This window comes from Acinonyx jubatus, chromosome D4 (assembly GCF_027475565.1).
Source record: "Acinonyx jubatus isolate Ajub_Pintada_27869175 chromosome D4, VMU_Ajub_asm_v1.0, whole genome shotgun sequence".
Classification (NCBI taxonomy): domain Eukaryota; kingdom Metazoa; phylum Chordata; class Mammalia; order Carnivora; family Felidae; genus Acinonyx; species Acinonyx jubatus.
Window position 1 is genome coordinate 37,534,431 of NC_069391.1, and position 10,709 is coordinate 37,545,139.

Sequence of the window (10,709 nt, forward strand, 5' to 3'; positions counted from 1 at the left end):
TCTTGGTGTCACTACATTTCAGACTCAATGGTGCACTTACACACATTCTCAGAGAGTACCTCAGCCCCTTGGCCATAAACATACAGACAGTCTTAATCAAACTGCCCTGTCCGGAATCACACACAGCCAATTGCAAAGTTACGCAACTGCCCAGTCTCAGTCACACACATGAAGCCTCTCAGAGTTAACGCACAGCCTCACAATTGCAGTGTCTTAAAAACAGCTTCTTCCCCATCTTGCAGCACACTCACAACAGGCCTGATCACACACTGTCCCACAACCTCACACTTGGTCTCTCATAGCACCCCCACCTCCGCCCACCCGGCCCCTCAGCTGGGCTCCAGCTGCAGCAAGTCACTCCTTTTCTTCCTTTCTTTGTTTTTCTTTCCTCCTTTTTCCTCTGAGAAACCTGGTCCCTGTCAGGAAACCCAAGCCCTTCCCTGCTCAGGGCCCAAGGCCAGGCAGGAGTAGCCAGATGACAGACAAAGCCCTGCCTGGCCCCCCGGTCCCCCATGACCTGCCCAGTCAGAGAGAGGAACTGGTTTGAGGGGGAGGCTGGTCTCAGGGGGGAGGATGGTCAGAGGGAATGTAGGGGACTGGTCAGTGGGGAGGCTGGCTGGGGGAGGGGGCCTGTGAGTCCAGTGCCATGGCCCGCTCTGCCCTCCAAAGAGTCCCAGGCAGCAGGGAGCTGACTCTGCAGCCTTCAGTACCCACCCCACCCCCAGCACCCTTCTCCTTTGAAGCTGGGGGTAAGGAGGGGGGTGGCAGGAGGGGGGAGTGGAGGCTTCTCAGCCGACCTCGGAATGTCCTTTCCTCCTGGGGTGGCTGCCAACTCTGGCCTGGCCTACAGGCCCCCACAAGGCACTTCCTGTGTCCTTGGCCACCCCCCACCCCACCCCCATGCCTCTGTGCCCCTGGGCAGATAGGGAAGGGATAGCAGAGGCACACAGGATGAACATGGAACAGACACAAGATGGACACGGGGCCAGGAAAGCTTCCCAGGGGAGGCAGACAGCAGTGGATAGAATGCAGGTTGCCCCTTGTGGGGGCTCAGCTGGGCTCTGGCTCTTCCCTGCAGCCCTGGGGCATGGAGCTGCCTTTGCCCACAGCACAGCCCACTCTAGCTGCTACATTCACCCAAGCTTCCCAGATGCCTCTCTGACCCCTCATCTTTCTTGCTGCAAAGCCAGATTGGGCCCTAGGGGTTCAGCCCCAATACACATATACTTCACACACAATGGACATGTACTACATGCAATCACACAGAATCAGTCACCATCACGTGTACACTGTGGATGAAAGCCCACAGTTCCCTGTGTGTCACCATGGTCACTCAGCAAGCATAGACATGCACTCCCCCCTTCACAGTCCCTGGCTTATTGAACTGCCCCCCTCCCATTTCCTGTCCACCTGTCAGGCAGGGGGTGGGGCGGGGGGGGGCACAGGAGGGAGGTGTCAGTGTCCCTGGAGCCACTGACGGACATTCCTTGCCTGGGTCAGATCACAGAAGTTGCCTCCTTCCAGGAACCTGAGCCGGCTGTCCTCACGCCTTACCCAATGCCTAAGGGTGGGACAGCTGGGCTAAGTGCTCACAGCAGCAAGAAGTGTGGTTAGATAGCAGAAAGGACTTCCCAAGTGTGTATGTGTGGTCATGTAGGTGGGTATCCCCATCCTGGAGTTCAGTCCCAAATCTAGCTTGCTGTGTGACCCCAGGCAGATCCCCATCCCTCTCTGGGACTCCCCATGCTAGAATGAAGGCAGCTGCTGACCAAGAAAAGAACTGCTTAAAGGGTCTGTGATGGAGGAGCTGGGGGCTAGGGCTTGGAAGTGAGGTATATACCAAGGGAACAGTAGCTTCCTCTCAACAGGCATATGCACACACATGCAATCCTACGTGGCCACACATTCTGAGCCATGCCCATAGATACCTCTACATTCCATTGTGGATCATTCATGTCACAGAGACACATGTGACATATATACCCATGCACCTAGACACCTATACACAGATACTCACATGTACAGCCACCCAGTGCTATTGCTCCTGTGGAACCACCAGGCCTCTCCTTGTGTTTCTTAATCTCTACTGAGGGGAAGCCTGGGATGACTCTTCTCCAGGGAGCTCACTCTGACTACTCCTGCAACCAGAGGACCCAATCAGGACCATCTGCCCCCGCGCCCCCCTCCCCCCACCAGCTTCTGTTGCACAGTTTTTCTCTGGGAATGGACACAACGTGTCAGGAGATGTGGGGCTGGGGCCGATTCCCCCAGACATCATCTCCATCCTGTGATTGATGAGCTGAGGCCCGCAGCCCCCTGTTCCCCCACAATTCCCGCCTCCATTGAGCAGGTGGGGGGGGCTCCCTCTTCATATAGGCCTTGTTTTTCTTTAATTAAACATCTGGCTGTCTGCGGCCTGGGAAGCCTCAGACCCTCGCTGACAGCCACCCCTCCCCAACCTCTGGCATTGCTGATGGGTTGAAGGGGGGAGAGCTGGGGTTCTGGGGCCCACCTGTCCCCGCACTAGTGCAGGGGACTAGGGGCTCCAAGAATACCCTGACCGTGATGTCCTCACCCCCAGTGCCGCCGCGGGAGCCTGTGCTCAGCTGCCGCTCCAACACTTACCCCAAGGGCTTCTACTGCAGCTGGCATCTGCCCACCCCCACCTACATCCCCAACACCTTCAATGTGACCGTGCTGTGAGTAGACTTGCCTGTGACCCGGTTTCAACCCTGACCTCTGACCTCTCCTTCAGCCACCCACCATGCCCTCAGTCCAGACCCTAGCCCAGCCTTGGGCTTGACCTTCCCCCAACCTCTGCCCCACCTGACTCTTGATGTTGGTAACAGTGCCTGGGCCTCACCCTTCCCCAGGCATGGCTCCAAAATTATGGTCTGTGAGAAGGACCCAGCCCTCAAGAACCGCTGCCACATCCGCTACATGCACCTGTTCTCCACCATCAAGTACAAGGTCTCGATAAGTGTCAGCAATGCCCTGGGCCACAACGCTACAGCTATCACCTTCGACGAGTTCACCATTGGTGCGTCGGGAGGGGGGTGGTCCCTGCAACATACTCCAGTGGGAGTGTGTGAGTGGGGGTGTGCCAGAGGTGTATATGAACATTGGTGGGGATAGTCACATGTGTGCATAGGTATATGTGGAATGTATATACATGTGTACATATGTTCATGGCATGTATATACCTGTGAATATTTGAGTGGGTGTCCTTTACCTGTAGGGGCCAAGAGACCTTTCCAGCAGCTCTTCCCATACTCTCTCTGGCTCCCAGAGTATTCAGGAGGGGGAGGGGGGGCAGGCTGGGCCAGACCCTTGTGCAGCTGCAGCCTCCACCCCCCGCCCCACGCTAATGGCTTCCTTACGGCCTGTGATGAATGAGGTGTCAGAACAGGAGACAGGACTGGGACAGATACCGCCCTCACCCCCACCCCCATCCCAGTCAGACCCTTCTGCCTACTCCTGTCCCACTCCAGCCAGACCCTCTGCCTGCCCCTGCCCCATCCCATCCAAATCCTCTGCCTGCTCCTGCCCCAATCCCAGCCAGACCCTCTGCCTGCCCCTGCTCCACCCCATCCAGATCCTCTGCCTGCCCCTGCCCCAATCCCAGCCAGACCCCTTGCCTGCTTCTTCTCCATCTCAGCCAGACCCTCTGCCTGCCCTCCATGCCATGGCTGAATCCCCCAGCCAGACTGTTTCTACATGAGCTGGGCCCTTAGACTCCTGTCAGGAGTCCAACCCAGATCTGCCACACCTGTGGACTGTCTTTTAACCTTGACCCACAGAGCAGCTTCAAACCCAGACTCTTCCAGGGTAGACTTTATCTCAATTTGGAACTGGAAGAGTTGATGTGAAATGCTGAGCTTGAGGGGAGTGTATGATGCTGGTGCAGGAGGGGGTGATCCAGATGACAATGGAGGCGATGCTGGTAATGGTGGAGCCATCATTTAGACTTGGTAATTGGGATGCTGGTCATCATGAGCATGGGGCTGGGATGATGGGATGAAATTTGGGATATCATTATCATGAGCTGGTGACAGTGACTGTAGTGACAGTCCTTGGTGGGAATAGGGATGTGAGAGGTTGAAATAATGAGATGGTTGTTAATGGTGGTTGCCAGAACTGACAACAGAGAAGAGGGGTGGCAACCATGACAGTTATGACAAGAATTGGCAATATGAGATGGTGGACATGGTGACTGGGGCTGACAAAGTGGGGTTTTTCCAGAGATTAGTGTGGTAATGAAGCTGTGTCTCCTTAACAGTGAAACCTGACCCTCCAGAAAATGTGGTAGCCCGACCAGTTCCCAGCAACCCTCGCCGGCTAGAGGTGACTTGGCAGACCCCTTCAACCTGGCCTGACCCTGAGTCCTTTCCTCTCAAGTTCTTTCTGCGATACCGACCCCTCATCCTGGACCAGTGGCAGCATGTGAGTGCCCTGCCCTGCCCAGATCCCAAGTGCCAGAATCAGAGCCATGTGGCATATCCATACGACCTGTATCAGCTGATAGCTGTTCCAGTGTGAAGCCTGAGGGCAGCCAGAGAGGCTTTCCTCCGGGAGAAGGGATCAGATAGGCCTGGGAGGATGGATGGGTCTGAGGGAAGTATCCTGATCTGAGGCCCTAAGGGGTTCCCAGTGACCTCTGTTAGTGTGATGGGAACACATCTGTTTTTGTGGCACCCAGGGTAATGGGGAGAAATCCTGGAAGGGAGATGGCAGGCAGGGCAGTTAGTTAGTATTTGCCTTTCCTTACCTCTGGCTCTCTTCTGTGATCAGGCGTCTCCCTCATACACTCTGGCCCAGGCTGTGGGCTTGTACTGGACCCAAGGAGCAGGACGGCTCTTATTCTCAAGGACTCATAGTCTCAAGGGTTCGAGGGATCAGAATCAGTCAGTGGAGGCAAGCTTGTTCCAGGGTAAGAGTTCAGGCCATGATTAGCGTCAGGGCTCCAAAGTCAGATGTAGCTTAGGGGTCAGCTCAAGGTTATAGATCAGAAGGTAGTCTAGGCTGGGAACTAGGCAGTGGATAAGGGCTGGTATGGGGGTCAGGCTGTGGTCTGGGCTACCTACCTTTTCAGTACGTATTGATCAAGCTACTGTAGCTCAGGGGAGCAGCCAGGGGTTTGGGGCAGATTTAAGCTTCTCTCTCCTTTGACATTCCAGGGCCCTTAGGGTTGTAGGTGCTCTTTGTGGCCCATGAGGTCTGTGGGCTCAGACTGGGGCTGGGCCACAGGCCAACCCAGGCTGGCACCCAGGGGTCAACCCACCCACCAGGCTCCAGCCCCATCTCCCCATGCCCCACTTCCAGCTAGCCTTTAAAGTGCGTAATTCGATTCCAGGGTGCCTGTCCGGGTTGTAGGCCTGGCCCCCACAAAGGCTGCTCACATATTCCCTGACAGAGTCCGGAGTCCCTCCCGCCTGGCCAGCTGCCCGCGCCTAATGCATTGCTAATAACCAGGGTCTAGTTTCACAAGCCCCCCTCCCCTGCTAACGAGCTACAGGCAGCAGCCCTGCGCATCGCAGCGCACACGCCTCATACTGGACCTGGCATACTGCCCACCACACACATGGGAGCATGTATACATACACGTGGTTCCTAGCAGGAACCATGCTCCATACATGCATGGGACTAACATGCCAAGGCCATGCACCACAGAACTGACCCCCATACTGATGTGGACAGAGCAAAATATGCAGACTCTGTGGTAAAAAATACGTATGACCTGGCATGTGCTTTCCCTGTTCCATATCTCATTGGCATTGTGGTTGGTTAGATTTATGGCTCTTTTGAGCTTGACTTTTGCTCTGAATACAATCTACTCTCCCTTATCCTTAATATTGGAAAGGAGCAGGTGTATGATTGGGAGGGGGTAGAGAGGGGTGAGGAGAAAAAACATTGTTTGGATTTTCAGGAGGAAATGAAATATACAGGCCAGGAATTATACAAGAATGGGTACCATGAGGTCTCACAGGGGCTATCTGAGCATGGACAAGGAGGAGGCAAGTACAGGGACCCAGCATGGGTTCCCTGAATCTTCTGTTCTTGCCCTAACTCAGCAGGGAGGCTGAAGGGCATGCCTGACATATGCTACGGCCGACTGGACGGAGGACTCTGAGGCTAGGCAGATGCCAGTTACTAGAGAATTCCTGCCAGTGGAAGAGCCATTCTCTTAAGGGGATGGATTAAGGGATCAGTGATAACCCAGCAAGAAGGGCCCAGTCTTAGGATATGTGGCTGCCAAGAAAGGATTGGGTTCCTGGGCCACATTCCTAGAGGTATGGTGCCCACCATAAGCCCACCAATAAGTGGTAATCTGATCTGCTTTTCATAGCTCTCTCCCTTTGGGGAAAGACAGTTGTGAAGATCTGGGGAGATAGAATCAAAGGAGAGGCCTGAGGGTCAAATCCTGACAAGAGGGAAAAGGAGCTGAAGGAGCTGGGACTACTCAGCAAGAGGGAGTCTTGCAGGGCAAAAGGGTGTAGGGGACCAGAGGAGGAACTGGGCCCCAGCTCCAGGGGAGGAGAGTCTATGGGGCCCACCAATCTTCTAGGTCTGGGAGTAGGACTTACTGAGCTCAGGTCTGGGCCCCAAATGACTTTCACCCTGACCCTGACCTTTACCAGTGCCTGCCACCTCAGGGCCATGGGGATGGGAGCGGGAGGGGGGATTATTGGAGGGGCTTCTTGCTGTACTTAGACACACCTTCACACATATGAATGCACATACACGTGTGCACATGTACTCACAGCCTTTCAGGTAGGTAGCCCAGACCCCAGTTTTCTGGGAAGGATGATTGGAACAGGGACCAAAAAAGCCCTGAAGCCAGACGTGGCCCAGAGCAGCATCCCCCCCCCCCCCCCCCCCCGCCCGCCCCTGCCGGCTGCCCCTGTTTACGAGGAGGCTTAATGAGGCAGCGGGTGCCGCTGAGATGAACCAGAGCTCAGCCTGGGACTGGGAGGGGCGCTGGACAGGCAGGCCAGCCTGAAGGGTGGGGGAGACCAGCAGAATAGTTCTGGCCTCCGCAGGGGTGGGGTGGCGATGCCTCCAGGAGGAAATGGAGCAGCTGCCCTGCTGTCCTGCCTCTTGGGAGCTGCCCACCCCACCCCAGTCCACCTCAGGCAGGGTGACAACCATACTGAGGTCTTCCTGAATGGGAGGAAGTGGATGCACTGGGCAACTGGGAAGCCAGGCTCTGAGCTGGAACCCATGATGATGACAGAGCTGATTGAAGTGTGTTTGGTCCTCATTATACCCCTGTGAGATAGATCGTAAATGCCATTTTACAGATCAGCACAGCAAGGCATATGGAGGTTAAGTAACTTGGTCACTTGCTTGTAAGGAGTGGAACTAAAACTTGGACTCAGGAAGCCTGGTTCCATGACTGTGTTCATAACCTTCCTTCTAAGCTGCTTGTTTTGTTTTGTTTTGTTTTGTTTTGTTTTGTTTTGTTTTGTTTTGTTTTGTTTTAATGCTGCTTTCTGATGGGAGAGGGCGGCATATCACCATCCCCATTCTTACCCTGTTACTCTTATCACCTCCAGGCAGGGGCTGAGATCAGGGCTCAGATTGAGGGCTGTGAGGAAGCTGGGATGACAACAGAGTGAGACAATGAGCAAAGTCCTCCTTCTGTTCCCTTGGGGGTGCTTCCAGTCTCCTTAAAGATTTTCTTACTCTCCTTTAGGATCATCTTCCCTCTCTCGGGGTTTCCTCCCTGACATGTCTTTACCTTCCTTGAGGAGTATTCTTAATATCTCCTCTCTCTCCCAAGGAAGTCCTCATTTCCTCCAGGGGGGTCTTCACTCTTCTCTGCTCAGAAGTGTTCTCAGTTCCTCTGGGGGTGCCTCACTCTCCTGACCCCCAGGGCCCCCTACCCCCATCCCATGGTCTGGCTGCAGGTAGAGCTGTCAGATGGCACAGCGCACACCATCACAGATGCCTATGCTGGGAAGGAGTACATCATCCAGGTGGCGGCCAAGGACAATGAGATTGGGACATGGAGTGACTGGAGTGTGGCCGCCCATGCCACGCCCTGGACTGAGGAGCCACGACACCTCACCACTGAGGCCCAGGCTCCGGGTGAGCCCATCCCCCATCCCCTGTTCTCTCAGTGACCTGCACTGTTGCCTGGTTCTATCTTGTGCCTTTCAACTCCTCCCAGGACTTAGAGCCTTAGAGCCCAGGCACTCTGTGGCTGCTTCACTGCTGTCTGTCTGTCCTGCCCATGCTGTTCCTGGTCCTTGCTCTGGACATTCTTGGTAGGGGCCATTGGGTGGAGGGGTCATCTGTGAGCCTTGGGGAAGCACGATCTGCCTGATGGGCGAGGCAGGATGTGTTTGAGAGAGGAAGCAGGGGCTGTCTGATGGGAGAGGCAGCACTGTCTAACACAGGGAGCAGGAACAATACACCTCATGAAACCCCCCAGAGCTGGGTTGGACTGTAGCCCTGGCCCTGCCCTGAGTTACCCGCATGTTCCCCAGAGACCACGACCAGCACCACCAGCTCACTGGCACCCCCACCCACCACGAAGATTTGTGACCCTGGGGAGCTGGGCAGCGGCGGAGGAACCTTGACACCTTTCTCAACCGGCGTCCCTGTGACCCTGGCCCTGGCCGCTGCTGCCGCCACTGCCAACAGTCTCCTGATCTGGTAAGTCAAGTAAGGTTGGGTGGCAGAGGGGAACCTGAGGGGATCCCTATCCCACCCTCATCCCTCACAGCCCCCTGCCCTGTCTCCCCAGAGCCCGGCATCCCGTGAGGACATGCCAGCGCACCTGCAGAGGAGCAGGAGGCCGGAGCTGAGCCCGCAGACCCCAATTTCTATTTTGCACACGGGCAGGAGGACCTTCTGCATTCTCTTCAGACATAATTTGTAGAGACCCCGGCAGGCCCGGGCCTGCCGCCCCCTAGCCCTGCCACACCACACTGGCCCTCCTCCCTCCCTCGGGAGAGGAGGACCTTGCAGCCAATCCATCCACCAAAGACCCACCCCTACCCCCACCCTGGCCCCTTGGGCTGGAACCTCCAACGCCAGCGACTCCCAGGAGCCCTTGGGGGGGGTTCTGAGGGGATCCCCTCACATCCATAATTTCTCCTCCTGCCCCAGCCTCCTGTCTGTCCCAGGGTCTCTGTTGCCACCATCAGATTATAAGCTCCTGACACTGGGGGGGGCCCAGCCACCCCTTCCCCCCAGTGCCCACACTTTTTCACTCCCCCACCTCTGCCCATTTTGTACGGCCCTCCCCTTTCCCTGTTCCTACCCCACAGTATTTAATGCCCTGTCAGTCCCTTCTAGTCTGACTCAATGGTAACTTGCTGTATTTGAATTTTTTATAGTTGTATATACAGGGGTGGGAGGGTGGGGGGGTTCTCATTAAACGTCACCATTTCATGAGTCCTTGGAACAGACCCACTTTGGGAGGGTTTCCTTCTTCCAAGGATCTCTCCCCTTCTAGGCCTGGAGGAGGGAAGAAATTCTAGTTGGGCATCCATATGGGGGGGGGAGAGGCAGTTTAGCTCTCAGACAGACGTGTGGAGCTTTCCACTTCTTTGGAGGATAGGGCTCCCTGGAGGCCACGGACAGAGTTGCAGGGACTGAGGGGTTCCAGTGAGGCAGGTCCCACATGGGGATGTCCAGTCAGTCCTAGAGGCTGCTGAATCCTGACGGGAGCAGCCTGTCAAGGGTCATCTCCAGAGCTGCCTTCCACGAATGCCTAGGCTTTACCCATAGAGGCTAGAGATGCAAGAAGGGAGGTGGCCAGACTTTATCCTTGGGGTAGGAAAGACTGTCATCCCTGCCATCCAGGAGATACAGTCCAGGGCTTCTAGCAGGTCAGACCTGGGGCTCATCTGAGCTACAAGGCACAGAGCGCAGAGCGTTCTGGGCAAGCTGCCTGAAGGAGGCCACTTGGAATGTGACTAGGGACTGGACCTGTGCTTCAGGACTAGAAATGTGGGGTACAAGATTCACCCCAGCGTTAGATTACAGTCAGGACTTCATGTGAGCGGGAGAGGAGCAGGCTTTGGGTTTACAGGGTGCCCAGTCTTTGGTCCAGCCCTGTACCCTGCCCACACCTCTAGTTTTCAAACTAGAATTCCAAGATCCTTCTGATTTCTTCTCAGAGGAAGGGCTCCTGGCTGCCCCAGGCCTGCTCAGGTATAGCCCCCTTGTAGAAACCACCCCACCACAGCTCCTCAGCTGAGGATGCCTAAGGCTGGGGCCAAGTTTGCAGGTACCTCTGGCCTGGGGATGGGAGGAAAGGATTAGACCAGAGCCCCAACCCGGGTTGGCCTTGCTCTGGGTTCCTGAGACGAGAGAGAGATGGAGTCAAAGCCATGGATACACTGACTTGTGTACACACTCCCCACAGCAGGTGCTGAGCACTGTACCTACACTAAGCTGCTAATACCATGATGCCACACACACATATGCCAATTCAAGCCCTTTTTTCAGGCAGGGTCAGAAAATGGGTTCCTTGCTGGTCTCACCAGGCCTGCCCCTGCCCCTTCCCCTGCCACTAGGAGGAGGGATCCATAGTGCCTCAAGCACTGATGAGTTAGGCCTCGACAGGACCTGGGGCTGGGTGAGAGGCTCAGAGTGAAGGTGGCTAGCTCTCTTCCAGACCAGGCACTACAGGAGGAGAGGGGTGTTCCAGGTGGGAGATCCTATCAAAAGCAAAGGCCTGATATCAGGGTAGA

The 10,709-nt window shown here is 55.7% G+C and overlaps 1 protein-coding gene across 5 annotated transcripts in view; it reads left to right on the forward strand.

The window, feature by feature from the left end:
- The window catches only part of CNTFR (ciliary neurotrophic factor receptor), a 46,081-nt gene extending 36,676 nt beyond the window's left edge, over positions 1-9,405 (forward strand). For all 5 annotated transcript variants that reach the window (XM_053204977.1, XM_053204978.1, XM_027039314.2 and 2 more), the window contains 6 exons: positions 2,582-2,699; positions 2,874-3,040; positions 4,280-4,443; positions 7,911-8,091; positions 8,493-8,661; positions 8,753-9,405. In XM_053204977.1, the coding sequence (XP_053060952.1) occupies positions 2,582-2,699; positions 2,874-3,040; positions 4,280-4,443; positions 7,911-8,091; positions 8,493-8,661; position 8,753 (800 nt within the window). In that variant the 3' untranslated portion in view covers positions 8,754-9,405. The remainder of the gene's footprint in view (positions 1-2,581; positions 2,700-2,873; positions 3,041-4,279; positions 4,444-7,910; positions 8,092-8,492; positions 8,662-8,752) is intronic.
- The last annotated feature ends 1,304 nt before the right edge of the window (positions 9,406-10,709 follow it).